The sequence below is a fragment of the Podarcis muralis genome, chromosome 12, assembly GCF_964188315.1.
Source record: "Podarcis muralis chromosome 12, rPodMur119.hap1.1, whole genome shotgun sequence".
NCBI classification, from domain to species: Eukaryota; Metazoa; Chordata; class Lepidosauria; order Squamata; family Lacertidae; genus Podarcis; species Podarcis muralis.
This window is the reverse complement of record NC_135666.1, coordinates 60,582,391-60,604,299: the sequence shown is the minus strand read 5'-3', so window position 1 is coordinate 60,604,299 and position 21,909 is coordinate 60,582,391. Positions and strand designations below refer to the sequence as shown.

The following is a 21,909-nucleotide window of genomic DNA, read 5'->3' as shown; positions in this document are numbered from 1 at the left end:
TCTGCCAATGGCTTGGGGACAAGTAGCTGCGTATACCACTCCAGCCCATCTGCTGGCAGTGTCTCTAAGGGTAAAGCCAACCAGAAGGGACGCCCTATGACCCACGTCAAATCTGGGCATCCCCTAAGTGGTTCCCATTGGATGACTATGGCCCTGGCCCCCATCTGGGCATCGGACAGGAGACACTCCTCTCGGATCCTTTTAACAGGATACCCTTACCCATGGAGGGACAGGCAGAGGCTACAACCTCTCCTCCAATCAATATATAAGTTTACCCAGTGCCTATCTGCCTTTCAGAATTGTGAGAATTGCTATGAGGCAGGCAAAAGCCAGGTGTAAAAATTCCTGCCCAGCCCCAAAATATGGCAGCCAACAAACATCCATGGCAAACCATCCACGAAAGCCCTAAGCTAAGCGAGGGAGGGTGGGAGAACCAGTGCAGCAAAAAGAGGCCGAGTGGCCAGGCAGGCCCAGAATTTATCCTGGCCCTGGCCACGGCGCCAAGTGCTGCCATTGGACAGTTGGTCCTGCGCTCAGGGGAACTCCCTCAAAGTCCTGCCGCCATTGGCCAATTTGGCAGCGGGCAGACAATCTGTCCTGCCCATGGCCCTCCTGCAAAGCCACCCACCAAAGAAGGCAAACAGACTTGCCAAAGATTTCTCATACCTTCTGGTTAGGGAAAGGCTGCTCCTAGTTTTCTACTGTTGACTCACTTACTGTCTTGCTGCAACTGTACAGAAAATTAGCCTGCCCATCACAAGATAAACTTGTCAATTGTTTGGTTTAGTCTAATAAGGTGGTTCTTGGGTTTGCTTGGTCTTTCATGTAAAATGGCCATGTAGCAAATAGTTCTGCCTTCCATTTTCTTTATATCCATGGCTACATTACAATCAAACTTCTCCAAAGAACGGCCAAAAACTGCTTTTGTGTAGAGACTTCCAAGTTTGTGCAAGCAATAATCTGTTCATCAAAAGGCCGGCCTCTCTCTCTCTCTCTCTCTCTCGGATGCTGTCATGGATGCTTTAGCTGAGATTCCTGCATTGCAGGGGGTTGAACTAGATGACCATTGGGGTTCCTTGCAACTCTACCGTTCTATGATTTTATTATTCTTTCGCTTTCATTTTATTTTAGAAAAATTCTGTGCAGCACCACTACATGCCTGGTATTAACAATAGGCAATTAGTGATGAGATCACCAATTACTGGTAGCTTTCCAGTGTTGTTTTTAGAAGCTTAATATTGTGAAATGATCTGTGATTCTGAGTGAGCATTCTTTACATATTGTGTTAGATGCTCTGTTTAGATTAGTTTTCACTGCCTGTAAGACTTCTGGGGAAGAAAGCCCCATAGTTTGACATACACTGCCATCTACAGAAAAAGCTGTGCAGGCCGTATAGTATGTCTGCTACTTTTACTACACTACAAGTGACATCTGTGGTCACAGTGTGTGATGAACCTGCACAGTCAGAACATTTATCAGCTGCATCGTCATGGTCAATAAATGCTAAATTAGAATCTATAAAGTGTGTTTGTCAGTGTACCCATGCACACTGTGGAGCTATTTCTATACTGTTGGGAACCAGAATGAAAATCATTAATTGTTTCAGTGCACCCCGGGGCCTGACCTTACAGCTGTAATGATGTGTTTAATTGTAAACGTATCCCCTTTATGGAGGGAGGTCTGGCTATGCTGCCTGCATCGCTTAGGGCCGACATCATTCCTGAGCAGCTAGGAGCATGGTTTCATGGAGGGGTGCTTTCCATCTTGGGCGTGCTGGCAGGGGAGGGAACGGTAGAGGGCAAGTCTGGCAGGGAAAGCTTGAAGAGAAGCTTATTTACTGCAGTGATATCCCACTTTCCTCCAGGAGCTCAAGGCAGCATCCATGGTCTCTTCGCCCATCCCCCTAATTTTCTTCTGAGTACAATCCTGTGAGGTAGTTATGCTGAGAAATAAATGACTGATCCAAGGCCACTTAAGGAGGTTCACGGCTGAGTGAAGGTTTGAACCTGGGGGGCCACAGTACTCAAACCCAGGAGTTCCCAAGATGGACCACCAGCAGTCCCAATGCTCCATTCAGTTGGTCCACAGTGTTGGGATTTCTGGCAGCGCATCCATCACATTAAATATTCATGTTGATGTTAATTGTATTTTATTGCTTGTTTTATTTTTATATTGTAATTATAAAAAAATGCAATATATAAGAAATCAAAGAAGCAATAAAAAGACAATTAAAATAAAAAAAAAGCATCTAGCACAACACATTACAATTGGTACAACAGGCAGAAAAATAATTAAGTGGCCAGCTAAGACTCAACAATTTTCAAGTGGTCCGTGGGGGGGGGGGCAGGAGCTTGGGGGCCTCTGCTCTGACTGCTACATCACTAAGCCCACTGTCACAGATCCATGCCTTGAAAGGTCTGCGTACTTCTTCAGTGACATTTATTTTTTGCAGCTCTACAATTTAAAACCCACATTTTCTTTGGGTAGATTGCATCTGAAGAGCTTCCAAATCCCCCCTTTTCTTTGGTTTTTATTTCCTAATCAGTGGTGTTGGGCAGTTGGGATTAACAATATATACTTTGCAGGAGCTCATTTGCATATTACCCAAATAGGCTGTGTACAGATTGAGCTACTAGATTACTATAGAGCTCTCTCACTGCTGTTCTGAATAACTGCGATAACTTTAAAGCATCAGTTATTGTTACGTATAGAAGTTTGGGTATTTTCTCTATTTATTTTTAAAGCACCAGGATGCCTAAACATCTGGCCCTAGCTCCAAAGTTGGTGGGCAGCAGGGAGAACTGTAGGCAGTTTTCCGGAGACATTGATGCAGGACCCCAAGATTCTCTTGCCCCAACAACTCAGTTGAAGCTCCCCTTCCACCGCCAAGCGTCTTCAGTGGCACTGGCTAATACGAAGCTCCTGAATATAGTGCATTTTCCTTTGAAATAGAGAACTTGTTGGTGAATGAAGCCCATAGGCTTCCGTCTTTGCCAGCTGACTGCCAACATTTGGTCTCTCTGCCCACACTGAGTTGCTGAGAAGATATTGGCAATATTGGTAGTTCCAGTTAAAATGGATTGCTGATGATGAGTTGTCTTTTTTGTTGCTGAGTCTGCGCTTTTGTGATATTCTTAATCAAAATTAAACCTGAAAGGGGACACAATTAAGTATGAAGTGCAGCAGTGTTTTAGGATAATTAGGTTGTGGTAATCACCAGCATTTTCATTTTTTATTAAAGTAGTTTGGAACTACTTAAGCATGGCAGTTCCTGTAGCCTGAGATTAGATAAATGGATGCAAATGGGAATTGTAACTGATGAGTGATTGATGATGGCTCTATATGTTTGATACTGTAGACCCTTGTAAATGATTCCTTCCCCATGGAGGACAGAAACCTGTAGGCAACAATTGGAATGTGAAGCACAATCCCTTTAACAGCATACAGGGTATGGAATGCAGCCTGGGAATATTCTCAGGGAGAATCACGATTAATTGATTAAGCTAGCCATTGAAGTCAAGGTGTTCGGCACCACATCACATCAAGATAAGTGTTCAACCCCAGAGGAGCTTGGAAATCAGGTGACTTTTGAAAATTCAGGACAGAGAGGTTATTAAACTTAGTGTACTTAGTGTCTGATAGTCATCTTACCTATATATCTGGAAAATCTGCCTAGTGCAGAGAGAAGGAGAACTTAAGATTCACAGGATATATTCAGGTCATTCCACATCAAATCAACGCAAAAAACAAGGGTTTTGTCACACACCATTTCAGTTTTGGATGAAACTTGGTGTACACCATTCCCTTATGGTTGAAAGAAACCCCCTTGAATTTCCCCCCTCTATCTCAAATGGTTTTAATTTTATAGCACTTTGAAGTTTCGTTAATCTGTGTTGTTTGTCCCTCTTGAGACCCTCCGCACAAGATACCCTTGTGTACATTTTATTTTTTTCCTCCATAACCAATGATCAGATCTCTTTGAAATTTTACACAGAGCTCAATAAAATGACGAGGATTTCAGAAAAAATACATCAGCACTCAAAAGATTGTATAAATCCCTTAAAAAATATATAAATGCACTTGTAGCCTAGTTTTTTTGGTTGAAAAATGTGTGAACATGATGTGACCAAAAGATTTGATGTTGAAAATTATTGCAAAGAGATGCTCTTTCTCAACAAAGAATGAAATTTATAGTTGAAAATTTTATGTTTTTTGGACATCATGGGGGGGAAATGGCTACTGGGTAGCCATTTTGTACAATTTTCCTACAATCCATAGCTGTAATAGGGGCGGGGGGGGGAATGAAACAAAGTTGTTCTTCCTAAAAATAATATTGGTTATTTTAGGGGGGTTTTCAAAAGTTCAGACTTGTTTTAATTTTGGAATATTTGAATTTGAAGTTATGAAAATTGGCTATCGGGAATAAAAAGAAAAGAAAAAAGAATTTACAGTCAGTAGAGCATTAAACGCTGACATGTAAGGAAATAAGACCTAGCAAGAAATATATTCCAAAAAAATTGAGTGTTATATACATCAAATTAGGCTTAAATTATTAAAAAATAATTATTCATTTCAGAAATATTTAAAAAATTAAACATTTTAAAAGTGAGGAGGCTGCTGTTTTACTCGGGTCCTTCCTATGCTGACTTCCTACGGGCAGCTGCTTGGCCACTGCAAAGACAGGATGCTGGGGCAGGTGGGTTTTCTTAAGTTTTGTGTTCTGATCAAAAAATATTAAAGAGTAACAACTTTGAAACACAATTAAAGTCTTGTTAATAAAGAACAGTAGAATATCTTAAAGCGCAAGACCCAAATGCAGTAAACCCAAATTCTGCAACATTCAAAGATCAGCATTAAACATGAATAACCCTCCTTAATGTAAATGCTGGTGTGATGTGCTAATGTAAGGCTCCTTTGCACCCTTGGCAAGGAGATGTATTGGTGCACCTGAAGCTGGGAGAGACCAGAAACTCGGAAAGTTTGTTTTTCATCACCTTTTGTGCTCCGCCAGTGACTTCCTCCGTGGTCACTGAGTGTCAGGGACTGGACTGAAGAGGAGTGTCTGTAGCTTCCAGGGAAGAGGAAGGCAGTCTCAAATTGCAGCAGGGCTTGGAGAAAGATGACAGCTCAGAGATGTGAGAACAGCAGAGTTATGCGGTGTTAGGGGAAGGAGGAGGGGAGACAGAGCAGCCAGCTGACACATCAGCCTGCCTCTGCTCACTGTTTTCCCTTCTGCCTCCTTCCTCATCCTGCAACTCTAGCCTGCTCTCTCAGTCTTTCTTCCCTCTGAGCCCTGCTGGGCACTCCCTTTAGAGCCTGAGTGTCTTGCCCAGCTGCCCAGAGCAGTGGAGGAGTGGCCCAAGGAGCGTGTGGGCAGGGGGGCAGGCTCCTAGCCACTCTGGGGCAGAGAGGAGGTGCACATTTTTTGGGCCACCCTGGACCTGCACAGTGGACAGAATGTTACACATGGCCCAAAATGATCCAGATTTGATCTCTCACTGACCATTTGTGCCACATTAACTGGGACAGTTAAAAAAAATGATTCAAATTTTAAATTTACCCTTGTTTCTGTAGTGCATGAGCCAGTATTCTTGGTTTTGCTTGAATTACTCACACACCAGAGCTGACACTTGCAAGACCTGTAAGGAAACTAGCCTGCCACGCTAAAATCTATGTGAGTGAAATATTCTGTTCTTTGAACTGCTTTGGAGAAATCCACCTAAATTACGCAAACTGATGCTACACAGAAAAAGAAAAAGACAGGCATGCAGTGAAAATGTTGTGGACGTTGGGAAAGAATTATGAAATGTGAAGATGAGAAAATGCTTGTGAGCTTTCCCTGCCCCTTGTTGGTTATCTAATAAACCCTTTAGCAGTGAATGTTAGCAAATAGTGTTCATGTATAATACAGATTGCATTCACGCTGACTGAAAGCTTATTGGAATTTCACATTTTTATATTTGTGTATTCAAAGTAACGGTTCCATATTTGCCTAGAAAGCTTTCATGGACAGAACGTAGCTGGAAAAAAGCACACAAATCGGGGTGAAAACAAGCTTTTGCTTCAAAATCTTTTAATATGCTACATTGCTGCAGAACAGGAACCTGAACTTTCTTTTTCACATTTTCACTGTGGCCTTGAAGAGAGGAATGGGGAAGCTTGTTTTATGTGCTTTTCGGTTCCTGGTTTTGTATTTCCACAAGGTCGAGCTTTTTCACACATGCAGCAGGAAGCTCAGGTTTGCCACTGAAACAGGAAGGAAGCACTGTCAGTCTTATTTCTCTGATTATTGTACCCATATAATTTGAATGCTTGTGAATGTCTTTTCTGCATTCACACTTTGTATTTTTAGCTGTTAAACTGCTCTTCTTTAAGGTGCTACCAGACTCTTTGTTGCTGCTGAAACAAGGTGCATTGAAAAGTGTTAACTTGGCAAATCAGTATATTTCTAGTCCCATTTGCTTAGTCAAAATAAGTTCAACAGATGGCTTCTAAATTTGAAGGAGGAGGACTATTTGGGTATTTTCTATTTGATATGGTTTAGTACTGAAATTATTTTTAATTGAAACAAGGAAGGTTCTCCAGTCTCCTTATGAATACTAATTGCAAGTGTGCCGTTTTTCTATGATACAGGCTCAGGTTTACCTGCACATTTTAACTAAAGATTGGTTTACATTCTGATTTCATGCACTTTTCCATTTTTTGGGATAAGCACCTACAAATCAGCCTTTTAAGGTCACCTTTGCACTTTGCCCTTCCAGCTGCCCTAACAAAAAGAATGGGTTTCCCTCCCTTCTATTTGAATCCAGAGAAAGAAATACAGAGAATGGATGGGAAATCAGAAGATGCAGTGTAGATGCATGCACGATGAGAGAAATTTCTGTTTGTGGTTCTCCGGAATTGTCTCTGTGTTTGGTTCTGTGTTCCTATTTTATACTGTCATTGTGTGAAATTGGTAGCTCATTAAGTCTGAAAGACTCATCTTACATTATATCTTCTGGCACTTCCAACAGCATCGCCTCACCCTCGATTCTGTTTCTTAGAGTGCTTGGAAAGGGTGTGGAGAGAATCTCCAGATTCCCAGCTTTCATGAAAAGAGTAAGTTCCTAGAAATTATAGAACCAATGATGTGAAGCAAGGTTTGCAGATACTGTTCTCTCCCAGGCTAGATCTACACATCTATAAAAAAAAATTGCTCTGAAAACAGTATGGAAAAAACGTAAAATTCACAATGGAAAATTGGGTTGCTATTTCAGCTCTACAACGCCATCTGGTGTCACATTGTTATAACACATTTATAACATAGTTATTTGATTAATGTAGCTGAGTCCCTACTTTGTTGTTTGAGAAACAATTGTAGGTGAGCCCAAAATCTAAAAATTCCCACCAGACTGCCATAAAAGAGCCTGGTTTTGCTTCAGTAAGTTTTTCCTGAAGAGCAAAGTTCCAGACACTATTCCACCAGTTTGTAATACCAAAACCAGAATGTGTTTTGTGCATCAAATTATAGTCTTGCTTTTTGAGGGGTAGATTTTTTTCCACCTTTGGCGGCCTGGTGTTGGTTCACCCCATCCTCTACTTGTTGTTGCTGTTGGGTGTGTTTCTCTCTTATTGACTTCTTGGGTGCTGGCATTCAAAAATACGGCAGACTCCACTTCCAGCCTGAAGTGTTACCATCCAGAGTTCTAGCAACTTAGGCTACTGCTTCACCCGTCTGGGCCACCTCTCATTAGCAGAACTTTTCCCATTTAGAGGGGGGAACTCTGCTCCCAGGAGTGTCCTCTAATCTTGGTTAGTTGTTGCATGTTTATCTACCCATTTAATGTTATCTGCTCTTTGCATATGCCTGGGCTCACTGCTTTGGCAAATTCAGGTGCCATTAATCTCTCCTTAATTTTAAAAAAAAGGAGTTAAAGTTTTGTTCCAAACATAGTAGACAATGTAACATTTTTGTGGAGAAAAACTATTTGTTAATGAAGTGTTCTCTGTAATTAAACATCACAACTTTGCTTTATTTGTACTTAATAGGTGTAATAATGTTTGCCTATTGCTTTTTGTGGAAGCATCGGGTGTTTAATTAGTCTTTATCAACTGTGTTAAGGTCCCAGGATATGACACAGCACCACAACCAGCAACAGTTCCTGTTAGCATTTTATTAATCAGTGCTGGGTATGGGCTTTGACATTTGCATTGCTTCAGAATAGCCTTCTGTAGTTCTTTTAGAACACATCTTTTTTCCTCGCAAACTTTATTGGCTTTAATTTGTCTTCCTAGCTCTCTGAGTTTAGTTTTGCTTTTTTCCCATTAATATGATTTGCATTTCGGAAAGCTAAAAGCATTTGGCTTTTAGAATAATTTTAATGTGTGCTCAGTATCTTGTGCATTAAATGTCTCCTGGTTATGCAAGGTAAAGAAATAAACCTAAAGCATTAGAACTCTCCATCAAGTCCTGAACAGGAAGAAATAATTTCTTTCGCTTTCTTGGCTTTCTTGACGACAAGTGTGGGGCTTAAAATACAGCACGGAGTTGTATTTCTGTTAACTTTTGTGAACTGTGTTGAGGGCTGTTTGGCTGAAAAGGTGGCATAGAAATAATCTATAACATAGCATATTACATTACAATATATTCAGCATTTGCCAATTCCTCCCTTTTGTTAACAATTGCAGGAGTTGAGCTGCAGTTCTTGAGATGCCGAACTGAACTTGATTTCATAATGATGAATCTTAACATCAAATGGGCTATCTTATTACAAACAAACAGAATGCAAAATGGGAAAATTAAAGGGCTCACTTCTTCTGCAAAACCAAAACCACAATACCAAAATGCCACTTCTGTCTTCAGGATTTGCATCCATCTGAGTGCCTATTGATGAGCACAGTCCACAGGAAGAACTGTGGCCTTTATGCCTTGCTTGCAGTTTGATCCAACAGGGCAGTTCTTACACTCTTTCATAGCTTCCATATGAGGGCTTGTCCCTACAAATAAGGGTTCTTTGTAAACCTCATGAACTGCTGAAGAAGTTCAGTCCTCCTCTGGAGAATGGCCTCCATGGGGGTTGGGTGCAACTTTAACATTTCATATCATTTTAATATCATTAAAGGAAGCAATGGGTTTCGCTCCTACTCCTTCTAGTTGGTTCTTATCCTGTTGCTTCCTTTATCCACTGTGCTGGAAAGCTCTGGTAGACCAGAGTTTGGTGATGCTGTGCAACGGGATTCCACCAGAGTGCGGGACTGTAGCCTCCTTCTGATTGGCTGCAGGTACAGCTAGTCAGAGGGGCTGAAGTCAGCACTTAGGGAGGGAAAAAGAAAGACACTTGAGGGTTGGGGTACGTAGGATCCACTCTGAGGAACATCTCCATCCAGAGAAGGAAGTCTCTGGGCTTAGTTTGAAGCTCTTAGGTCTTTTTAGGATTATACAGACAAGAGAATAGCTGGGAAGCTGAATTGGGGGCAGGAGTAGAGAGGTGTGAGGGAAGACTCTCCTTGGGTCTCCGTTCAGTAAGGAGGAGAGTGATCTTCTGGAAAGAGAAGAACCCCAAACCAGTTATGAGGGGTGTGGTGATCCCCTGGGTCTGCTGTACTACTAGAGGAGCCTCAGGAGTGAGAGCTATAGAAGGTTAGGAAACTGATAGAAAGCACCACCTTGTTTAAGAATGCAAGTATTAACACCTAAGCTGTACCATCCCTGCAATTAGTTTAAGGAAATGAAGAGAATATAAGCTGTACGTTTCCTATCTTGTTGAGAAGCCTATAACATCCATTGGTGGGGGGGGGGTGGAGAGAAAGTTTACTGTTTCTTGAAAAAATTCTGTCTCCTGACACATCTTTTATTTCAACAATTTTGTTGTAAAATAAAAATCTTTTTCCTTTTTAACTTCCCTAAGTCTCCAAGTGCCAGAGTTTTCTTTTAAAAAGTTAAAATAACTAGTAGTAAGAGGGGGACTGCCTCACCCACCAACATGAACTAGCAAGAGAATTTCATTCAACATTAAATGAGTCGAAATTTCTCATTGCACTTGTCCTACAATAAAGGAATGTTAGCAATGAATCATATAGAAGGCAGGACAGATTACGTATAGACTCCTTTTAGACCCATTGGTGATTCTTTTTTGGTATTTAAAACAAGAACCTTCAAGGAACACCAGAAAATGATAATTAATCTTCTGATGGCTGCCATAATGAGTCAACTAGAAAAAAGGAGGTAACAAGCTTTCAATGCCTATTAAAGTATTTTAAGTATGATAAAATTAACTAATTTTGTTAAAATGGGGAAAAGGAGACTTGTACATTTACTGAAAAATTGAGTGGGTTAATTATATTTTGGAATATAACACAATCCAAAATATAAGCCCCTCCTGCCTACACTGAACCTGTATGTTGTCACCAACACATGCTAACACAAAACCAGATTATACAGTACCATACACCAAAACATTTCTGCAGTGTGCAATAGATCAGTGTTCCCAACCTTTTGTGACCGTGGCCCCCTTCCCACCTTGTTTCCTTCCTGTGCCCCCCACCCTGCCCTACCGGTAGAAAGGTAGCTATTTAAATGTTTTGTTTGTAAATAGAACATGTTTGTTTAGAAATTTATAATATATACAAAATACAATTACATAAAATGGTAAGAACATGATGAAATATTGTTGAAGCAGAAAAACAGATCTGGAAGGGACCCCAGGGGTCATCCTTCTACTGCAACCCTCTCAACGTAGGAAACTCTGCTGAAGCATCCATGGCAGATGGCCATCCAACCCAGTAGCGTAGCCGGGGGCAGGGGGGGGCCCCGGTGGCACTTACCTTGGGGGTGGCACATCGGAGCCCCAGGCAAACAGCCCTTCCCATTGCCACCCCACCCCACACTTACCTGACCTGGGGGTTCTGGATTTCAGGCTCTATGGGTCAAAACAGGAGCCTCTGCACTCGCCCGCTCCCCCCGGAAACAAACCAGACCTGCTCCAAGAAAATGCACCTGGAAAAAGGAGTGCTAGGCCCTGGAGGGCTGCCCCTTACCTGCTTCTGATTGGCCAAGGGGATAGCCAGCTAATCAGGATTTTTTAAAAAAAACCTCCACTTCTCACTTCCCTTTGTGGCCCCCTTTGTGGCCCCCTAGTCTCATGCTGTGATCCCCCATTTACACAATTTTCACCTGGGGCCCTCCAGGGGGTCACATGCCCCCAGTTGGGAAACAAAGGGGGGAAGGGTATTCTTTATCTTCCTAATGACTGTATTGGTTACAACTGGAAAAAGAAGGGACTTAATAACTGCAGATATGCAGTTTGTTCCTAGGCTTGCATCTCTATTTAGGTGGCCTAATGTTGTTGATGAGCAGGTGCTTCAAGAACAGTCCTACCAGCCAATGCCTGTGTGAGAGAGAAATCATCTCCCCAAACTGGATTTAGATGATTGATGAGCTGAGCTGAGCTGCAGAGGTATTAGCTGAGGGCTGTCATTAAGAAAAGGCAATCTTCTGCTATAGCTTTTTCTGCTGTACCTGTCCCATATCCTTAAGAGCTGATCACCTGTGAAAAGTTAGATAAGCCCCCCCCCCTCACCTTCCAGGTGCCTCACAGTGCTCACAGTATATGTATGCTGTGAATAGAAATAAACAGCAGCCATATTAATTGTTCCCACTGATTTCTTTGTTTTCAGCAAAACCTGCTAGGTGAGAGCGGCTGATATGTGAGGGCAAAGACCATTTTTAAGAACAAGGTGTCTCTGTGTTGTGAGGTACCAATGGATATGGACAGAACCAGCCCACCCATGATGCAAGGGGAAGCAGCCCCCTCAGGTAGTCTAAGTGCAAGAGGCAGTGCTCTGCCCCCCCCCTTCCACCCCCAAAAGGGAGGAGTTCTGGCACACAGTCCCCAGCCAGAGAACCTCAGTGGGAGGCAACACTTAGAGGAGTTCCTTGGCTCCCACCGAGTTTGGCAAGAGCTGGGGCTTTGCTGCCCCCCCCCCCGTGGTGCCCAGGTAATCACTGAACTCAGTGGGAGCCAGGGCACTCTTCCAAGTGCTGACATGTTTTCATACAAGGCAATATAAACAGTTACTACTGGATCACTTAAGCCAGCTGTAAAAAGGCCTGCATGTGTAGAATGGGGATTTCAGAAAATACATTCCTGCCAGCCACCACAGAATTATGATAAAACTGTTTTGCAAGATATTAAATATCTGAAAATGTGAGGCAAAGCACAACAGCTTGGATTGCCTTCTGTTTCCTTTTCTATTTATTTAGCGTATGCACTTTGTCCTTAATTTAATAACTCTGCATTCACTTCTGTGTTTCTAACACAGTGTTGCCTTCTGCAGTTACAGAATTCCATTTTCCCTTGGCTCTGGTTTGAGCCAGTGACAAGGAACAGCAAAGAAAACCCAAACCCAAACTGAAAAGGTCCTAAATAATCTTAAAGTGAATTAAGTACTTATCTATATGGCACCATCAGGGTCCCTCTGGGTATCACCAATGTGGGTGCCTGCTTATACCTTCTATGGTGCCCACAAAGGCCCTCAAAAGATAGCACTTCAAAAACCCATGATGCGCAAGAGAGCATTTGCTCTTCATGCTTAGTTCATATTTGTACCAATTTAGCCTCTCTTACATTGAACATGAATTGATGCTTTTGAATTCTGATGCTGGAGGAGACTCTTGAGAGTCCCATGGACTGCAAGAAGATCAAACACATCCATTCTGAAGGAAATCAGCCCTGAGTGCTCACTGGAAGGACAGATCCTGAAGCTGAGGCTCCAATACTTTGGCCACCTCATGAGAAGAGAAGACTCCCTGGAAAAGACCCTGATGCTGGGAAAGATGGAGGGCACAAGGAGAAGGGGACGACAGAGGACGAGATGGTTGGACAGTGTTCTCGAAGCTACAAACATGAGTCTGACCAAACTGCGGGAGGCAGTGGAAGACAGGAGGGCCTGGCGTGCTCTGGTCCATGGGGTCACGAAGAGTCGGACACGACTAAACGACTAAACTACAACAACAACAACAACAACAACATTGAACATGTCTAAATATCATTGGATGCCAGGATTAGACACCCATTTGGCCTTCTGTTCTGAACAAAGGAGAACTACAGAGATCTCTCTGGGAGCAAATGCGGCAGTAGCTGATGTCGGTAACTTTTCTGCCCCCTGGTGGCGTGGCTGAGGGAGGAGCATACCCACATCATTTTGTGGTCCTGTTTCTTTTTCTTTTCTTTTGGACATGGCTGCCATTTTGTGTTTTGCCACAGCAGCCATGACACTAACAGATGTGACCACTTGCCCATGTAAGAAAAATAAACAGGTCCATGTCCTAAATAGAGTGCAGTCGAAAATAGACAGTGGGGAAAACAAACGCGAAAGGGGGAGAATGGGAGGGATGACTATGGAGCTCAAAGGGAGAGAAAGAAAAGTTGGCACTGCATCCCTGTTCAAGGAGAGAATTCCATAAATAGGGAAGAAAAAGAGAATTCACTTTGTGAATTTGGAATTTACCAGATGGAGGGGGACGCCATTCCTGATAGGGATGACTCCCCCTACTGGAGACAGGAAGGGTCTTCAACTTGCAACATCCTCTCCAGAGAAGAGGAGTCATCCTGTCTTTCCAGACTGACCCTGCTTGCTGCAAGGGATGGTTGGGTCTTCCTGCCTCTTTCTCTGTGTGGAGAAAAATGCTTGCTTGAGTGCTTGTTTTATGTGGATTTTCCCTTTGTCTAGTCCTCTCCTTCATCCTGTTTGCTAGATCCCCTTTCTGAGTGAGTTTTTTCACTGTGTTTTCCTGTTGGCTGCCCCCCCCCCCCCGCTTCTTCATTTCCATTTCCATCTCTTTGTGCTTCTCTCCCCCCCCCCCCCCGTCCCCACTCTATTGTCTGGGGAAGGGAAGAGTATAGGGGGCAGCTGGATTCTGACCCGATTGTCAGTCAGGCACAGGAGGAATTGTCTAGAGGCGACAGGGCCAGGAGCTTGTGTTTCCCGCCCAAAATGGAACACCATTTTGTTTCAACAACTCAGCATTTCTTCAGGAGGCCCCAACAGCTCCTAGAGATGTGATTGCTGCACCTGTTGGTCTAGTGACTTCCACACTCTCTGTGCTCTCTGCCTGCCTCCAGTGGCTGAATTGTTGCTGCACCTTCAGGTCCCAGCACAAATTGGGAGTTTGAGCAACAACTGCAGTGTGTTCAGTTGCATTCATTTCCTGTGCACAGAATGACTTTGCCTCAGTAGGGCAGCCTCTCTCCTCACGATGTTGGCACAATGGAGGAGGCCTAGACATTTTGAGATCCCAGGCAAGCAGCCTTGGGTGATTCTCCAGGTTCTTTGACAGAACAGGCAGGGATGAGTATGGAAGGTGCCCCCCCCAGTTCTGAGGCCTTCCTTAGTTCAACGAATTTCCCCAGACTGCTTTCTTGGATGAAGAGGTTTATTTCCACATAAATTAATTATTCCCTCTGCGGGTTTTTGCACCTGGACCAGCTTGCTTCATCACCATAACAGTAAATGCAAGTACAAGCAGTCCACATGCAGCCACGGGTGAAAGAGGGGCTTTTCACCACACAAAGCCCCCCTCCTGCCCCTCGCATCCAAGGTCCCAGGAGTCCTTTCTGGTTGACCCTCCCTTGCCACCAGAACAGGCTAAGACATCTGTTCCTCAGGCAGTAGTTCAACAGGAGACGTCACTTCTGCTCCCCAGGTCTCAGGATGCCACTGCAGCCCAGGGGGTGGCCTCTGGGGAACTGCCTGAATCGGGGTCCTCCCAGCCCAACCCAGACATGAAAGAGAGGGAGCTCTCAGAAGAAGAAGTGATTGAGGTTAAGAACCAACCTAGGGTGTTCTCTGCTGAGGTTTTTATGCCTTTCTTAAAAAGGCTTGTGAGGTGCTGCAATTGCCAGAGGAAGAGACAGCCTGCCCCCCTGAATCCCCTACGGGGCCCTTGGAAGCAACCAAAGCTCTTCCTGCCACAGCAGCTGAGCCTGTCTCTGTTCCCTTCCCCAAGGCCTTTGAGAAACCTTGGGATGCGGAATGAGGAACCCCACATAGAGCTTAGGCTCCTTGCAAATGGGGAAAGAAACATTCTATTGTATCTTTCCAGATAAGTTTATGAATCACCTCAGAGGTCCAGTGATTATCCACCATGGTAGTCCTGGCTTCATCCTTGGTACTCCCTTCAGAAGGCGAAGGGGTCCCAGGTACCCAGGTGAGAAACGAGTGGAAGCGTCCCTGAGGCCTGCGTTTGAGGCCAATGCTTTTGCCTTTCAGGCTTCCACCACCTTCTCTGTATTTTTAAAGCAGTGAGCTGTAGAAATGAGATCAAATGCAGACATTCCCAAGTTTATTAAGGATCCCTTTCATTGGCTGCAGACCCTTCCATGGACACTCTGCAATTAATGCATGGTCCTTAGCTACTTCCACAGTGGCCTACAAGACAATCTGGTTATGACAGTGGGGTGTTGACACTGCGCCACAATCCTTTATGATCTCATTACCTTTTCAGGGTCCGAACTCTTTGGGGAATCTCTGGAACCTCACCTGGTGGATACTAGGGGTAAGAAGAAGGCCCTATCTTCCGCCAACAAGCCTGAGGAAAAGTCATGCCAGACTCAGTTTTTCCATACTCCCCAACAATTTTCCAAGTCTTGTCCCTTCTTTTCCATTCAGAGTAGAGGGGGTAGGCAGGATGGGGTGCTCCCTGCCCCTCCTCCTTCAGATCAGGAAAGTCTTCCTCTGCATCCTCAAGGCCCCCAAAAGAGGGGAGAAAAATACTTCCGCCTGACTTAGCTCCCAGTAAATCTGCCTCCCCAGGGGGTGTAATGCTGCCAGCCTTTGTTCACTGGTGGGCAGGTGGATGCTGGAGATAGTATTGATATCGAGTTTGCTTCTCGTCCACAAGACCTCTTCATCCCTTCTCCTTGCTTAAGGCTTCAAGAAAAAAATCAGATATTCCTACTGGTGACACATCATTTGTTGAAAATAGGGACAATCGAACCAGCAGGTCACTCTCAGAGCAAGTCAGGGGTTTATTCAGTCTTCTTTCTGGTGCCATATTATAAAATATATCAAGAATACAGATAGATCAGATGACTGAAAATTAAACAGCTACAAAGCTACAAAGGACCTAAGAGTCAAGCTGAATCTCTGCTTGAGGAAAGTTCCTCAGCCTTGGACTTCTAGTTGAGGTCAGTTGGACCTCTGTAAAACATGGGGAGGGGTGATCTCAGTGACCAGGCTGGGCCATAAGGGGTCAGGCAGCCCTAAGGTATCCTGGTCCCAAGTTATTCAGGACTTGGTAGCATCTAAGCAGCTGGTGCAGATGTTTTTGCAGAGGTGTCACATGTGGGACGCGGGTGGCGCTTTGGGTAAAACCTCAGCACCTAGGACTTGCCGATCGCATGGTCGGCGGTTCGAATCCCCGTGGCGGGGTGAGCTCCCATCGTTCGGTCCCAGCTCCTGCCCACCTAGCAGTTCGAAAGCACCCCTAAGTGCAAGTAGATAAATAGGTACCGCTTTATAGCGGGAAGGTAAACGGCGTTTCCGTGTGCTGCGTTGGTGCAGGCTCGCCAGAGCAGCTTCATCACGCTGGCCACGTGACCCGGAAGTGTCTGCGGACAGCGCTGGCTCCCGGCCTCTTGAGTGAGATGAGCGCACAACCCTAGAGTCTGTCAAGACTGGCCCGTACGGGCAGGGGTACCTTTACCTTTACCACATGCTATTGGCAGTCTGCCCCCATCTAAAAACTGTTCCAGTTCCCTGCCAAGTTGTTTCCTTGGTTGGAAAATGTTAAGGGAGAGTTGTATTTTGTTTTGTTTTGAATGTAGGGGATCATTCAGAAATGCAGTTCATCACTTGCTGTCTGAGATGGCAGAGCCCAGCCGGTGCTGCATTGCACAGCTCTTCCAACCGCACATTTCAATTCCACGTCTGATGTGGCTGGTGCACCACTTGAACTGGCCTAATCTCTGTGAGCAACCTGCTTTATTATGTTTACAAACATGATTGTAATGTAATTAAAGATTAAATTACAGATTGTTTTAGAAAGTTTTTCATTAATTTGTGCAATTCTGGAGACCAAGCAAACCAAAATAAAACATGCCATGGACATTTCCCATGTAGCAAAGAGAAAGCAGTCCACAACTGGCTTTTTTTTATTTAAACAATTGTCTGAAAATCAGTGCAATCAATTATGGATGTTTAATATAATTTTTAAAGGTCATTTCTGCAAAAGCCAAGATAATGCTGCCTTTAACTGCTGCTGTGATTTGCTAGAGGAGGACAATTAACAGTCCGTGCTTAATAGCAGGCCTGTTTGGACTCCCCTCTGTTCAGAAATCAGTGTTGTGTGTTGATTAAAAAGCTTAAATCCACTCCTGGATTCCAAAGAAAATGGACAGGAACCTGGGGAGGGGGGATGGTAAAAAGTTGAGTAACTAATACTGTATTTAAAATGGAAATGAGCTTCCCTTGCTTATTTCCCTGCTTTCTCTTCTTCCTTCCCTCCTTTTAAATGTTTGTCCTTCGCCATCTTGTGGGATGTAATTGCATGTGGTTTGTTTGTGTTATTCAGTAAATCCATAAGGAGCATTTAGATAGAGGAAACAAATGACCTGGATGCATGCAGAGTGTGCCACCAAAGAGTTTGTGCTCCCCTGCCCATCATTTTTAGCATTGTATGAAATAATTAAGCAACTTCTGTATGGCAGACCCACAGTGGCATGTGACCCTCCAAGCAGATTATAGCCCCCTAGGTGTAACTTGTATCAAATGCTTGGACAGTCATGCTGTCTACTACTGGAGCCTGTCTTCGCATGCAGGGAAGTCCCTCACTCACTGAGGATTTGAGACCCATCAGCTACCCTCACCTGGTTTAGCCAGCCACTCAAAGCTGTTCTTAGGGTGTGGCTGCTGTTGAATGCTGACAGCATCTAGAGGTACTACCCCCTCCCCGAACACCCCATACAGTAGAGGGAAGTGAGGGGCAAATGGGGCTTGTCAACCTGGGAAGGTAGCCCATCTTGGAGAAGAAATACTCTGATCCTAAACCTTCACTGTAAACCCTGTGCTAATCCAAAGTGGAGTCCCTCAGATGGTTGGGTGGCACCTTGTACGCCTCCTTTTGCCAACTCCTGCAGCCAAGCTGCTGCCAAAAGTCTTGCTCTGCATTCCAAGGCCGAGGGGTGGTGGTCTTGACATCTGGGCAGTCTAGGACCTCCATATACACGATTCTGGCTTGTGGCCTGGTGAGGTCACTTCAGTGCTTTGAAGTCACCCCTCCATTGTCTCTCAAGACAAATGGGTGTCAATGTTTCAATTTGTTGGATCACAAATTGGTTTGTTGGTTTGCTCATTATTATTTAGATAATTTATAGATCACTTGATATTTCAAAGAAATTATCTAAGCAGTTTACAACATTCAAAAAATATCAAAAACAGAAGTCAAATCAAAAGAATACAGTAAGTAAAGGTTAAGGACCCCTGGACAGTTGAGTCCAGTCAATGGCGACTATGGGTCGCTCATCTCACTTTCAGGCCCAGGGAGCTGTTCATCCACAGACAGCTTTCTGGGTCATGTGGCCAGCATGACTAAACTGCTTCTGGCGCAACAGAACACCATGACGGAAACCAGAGTGCGCGGAAACGCCATAAGAAACATACATTTTAGAGCATTCTAGAGCAGACAACAATTAGATAACTCCATGTGGTGTGTGGTATGGTTAATGGTAGTTAACCAGATACAGTGGTACCTCAGGTTACATACACTTCAGGTTACAGATGCTTCAGGTTACAGATGCTTCAGGTTATAGACTCCGCTAACCCAGAAATAGTGCTTCAGGTTAAGAACTTTGCTTCAGGATGAGAATAGAAATCGTGCTCCGGCAGCACAGCAGCAGCAGGACGCCCCATTAGCTAAAGTGGTGCTTCAGGTTAAGAACAGTTTCAGGTTAAGAACGGACCTCCGGAACGAATTCAGTACTTAACCCGAGGTACCACTGTATGTGAGTTCCCTCTGTCCCTTAGCAGAGATTATGAGAGAGTTACAACCTCAGTGAACATTAGGTTGTTTTTTAAATTCAACTTTTGGGTTTCTTTGACATTAAAAACAACAAGAAAGTGAATGCTAGCACTAATGAAAGGTTCCACACAGTTTTTGCCTTGTAGCACCTTCATTTCTGTGCCAAAATTTCACAATTGTGAATTGGAGATGAAGCCTAGGAACGAGAGTCGTAGTCTTGCTTCTTAGCCGTTGGCTTTTCAGTGAGTTTGCCAGCTGACAATTAATTACAATGTCTGATGCTGGGAACTGGCTAAGGACCAAAACCTCTCATTGTACATCAACTACCAACTGAGATTTTCAGACGGAAACAAAGTTTTGCCACTGCTATAGCTGTGAGCTGATATTCTTTTTCCTGCCTTTCTTTCCTTTTTTCAGTAGCATTCTTTTCTCACAGTCTAAACAGTATTAATGCCTGACAACAGGACATCTGAAATGATAGAAGAGCATTGTGCTTGAGTTTATATGAACATTCTATCTGTGGAGGAAGCTACACAATGCGCCACTCACACAAGCAGGCGCTAAACATGACTGCATGAACTGCCCTGTAGATTCTCCCATGTTGCGCATTGCCCAGGTGAACCCCAGAGCAGCATGGCCCAAGTTCAGCAAGCACAATCGTTGTGTTAGTATGGATTTGAGCACACAACCCAAACTATTTCAGCTGTTGTTCTGGCTAATGAAGCTACATCTAAGACAGCATTTCTCAGACTATGTTCTAGCCTCATGACTCTGTATGATTCATGACCCCTCTTTGAGCACCCCAGATTTAACAAACCAAAGAATGGCAAAGCAGTTCAATTGACAGTGCAGTATCATTTCCTGAGATTTGTGTCAGAACTTATGAACACAGCAGGTTCTGGAGCCAAGGAGCAGTTTGCAGCTAGGGCTTATTTCACACAGTATGCTGCTTGATTAATCCAAAACGTGTTGACTTGGTTATCTTCATTGAAAATGTTGCTATGAAGTGATATGGAAGTTCTGTGCCTCATGATTACACTGCTAGTTAGCACTTGATGGATGATGGATGAGTGATGCTTGTAGTCATGTGTGCACTAAGCACAAAGGTGCAGTTGACACTTAGAATCACAGAATCCTAGAGTTGGAAGAGACCACAAGGGCCATGGAGTCCAACCCCCTGCCAAGCAGGAAACACCATCAGAGCACTCCTGACATATGGTTGTCAAGCCTCTGCTTAAAGACCTCCAAAGAAGGAGACTCCACCACACTCCTTGGCAGCAAATTCCACTGTCAAACAGCTCTTACTGTCAGGAAGTTCTTCCTCATGTTTAGGTGGAATCTTCTTTCTTGTAGTTTGGATCCATTGCTCCGTGTCCGCTTCTCTGGAGCAGCAGAAAACAACCTTTCTCCCTCCTCTATATGACATCCTTTTATATATTTGAACATGGCACCCCTTAACCTCCTCTTCTCCAGACTTAATAGAAAATGGGTAGGGTTTTCTGTTTTTGTTTTCATTTAAGCAGCATGATCAACTGCTTACCTATTGCCATAGGTCACTCCAGACATTTCTTATATCTTGATACCTACTAGAGGCAAAAGTGGATTTAGCATGGTGCAGTAAGTAGACTAGGACGGGCATGACCCAGGTTCGTATCCTCAGCCATGAAGCTCACTGGGCAACATTGGGCCTGTTGCTCTCTCTCAGCTTAAACTGCTCCACAGGGTTTTGTAAGGTTAAAATGGTGGAGTGTGAGGAACCATGCATGTTACAAAAGTGGGATATAAATACATACAATTGGACAATATATTCTAAAGACTTATATCTCAATAGTTGACCAAATGTTCTTCAAGGCAGCTTACAACATGTTAGCAACCCTGTGCACATTTACTTGAAAGTAAATCCCAGTGTTCTGAGGTAAATTTGTTCAGGACGGCACACTAAAATATACATGGAAGTACTCTGTACCCTTGTGCTGATGGCAGAGGTCAAAATGACTTCTGTAGTTATGGTGCAACTGTCGTTTACTAACTGGGGTGGGGCAGAGCTGGAGCAGAGGCTTGACAACCATATGTCAGGAGTGCTCTGATGGTGTTTCCTGCTTGGCAGGGGGTTGGACTCGGTGGCCCTTGTGGTCTCTTCCAACTCTATGATTCTATGGTGGGGGGGGGCTAGCCAGAGTTTTTGCCCCGGGTGAAGCCTCCAGAGGGGCACCATTGATCCTCCCATCCTGTGTATAAAAGGTACACAAATGTGTGTGGGGGGGTGCGCCAGACTGGGTCTTTGACTCTGGTGCAATAAAGCCTAGTTTTGCCCCTGGGTGTGGGGTTCGCACAGCTGGTTCTTCTCTGCCTGATGACTGTTAACAGGCTACTTTTCCTCTTTCCACATTGTTCCTGGGAGTGGGGGCATAGAATTTCCTAAAGTTCCTTGGGACTGTGCCTAGGCCAGAATGTCCTTCCGCTTGCTTAGCTAGTCTCCAGTGCACTCATTGTTGCAGTCCCGATACATATTTCCATAGCAAGAAAACTTTCTTAGTTCTTTGCTACTTAAAAAGGAAATTGGGACAGTGTTATTCATGTGCTAATGACTGCCTATTCAGCTTGACACTTACTTATTCCAAAACTTGACATTTAGTTTAATGGGCACTGATGGGCATATCATCTCTGCAAGTACCGTGAATTGAGGATGTCTATGTTGGCCAAAAGTCACGGTGATGAGCAGAAACTTGAGTATACACTTTTTTCCTTTCACCTCTTAGAAACCCAAGTTTTCTCCAAGGCAGCCTCCAGTGAAGGCAAGGTTGGGTTTTTGCCAGAACTCCCATACTGACAAAGTACCCAGCACTCCAACAGAGCAGCTATTATGATGTTTCCTGAGAAAGCTGGATCTCACAAGCAGATGGTAAACCTGT

The 21,909-nt window shown here is 44.1% G+C and overlaps 1 protein-coding gene across 8 annotated transcripts in view; it reads left to right on the top strand.

Moving 5' to 3' along the window:
• The window catches only part of TPK1 (thiamin pyrophosphokinase 1), a 227,149-nt gene that overhangs the window by 184,137 nt on the left and 21,103 nt on the right, over positions 1–21,909 (top strand). Inside the window, exons 8-9 of one of the 8 annotated variants that reach the window (XM_077916546.1) lie at positions 15,485–15,535; positions 16,806–16,948. The exons of 1 other annotated variant lie outside the window; for it this stretch is intronic. In XM_077916546.1, the coding sequence (XP_077772672.1) occupies positions 15,485–15,535; positions 16,806–16,912 (158 nt within the window). In that variant the 3' untranslated portion in view covers positions 16,913–16,948. Of the gene's footprint in view, positions 1–15,484; positions 16,516–16,805; positions 16,949–21,756; positions 21,900–21,909 lie in introns of those variants that run through there. 6 more of the 8 variants (XR_013390279.1, XM_077916549.1, XM_077916545.1 and 3 more) reach the window with 6 other exon arrangements.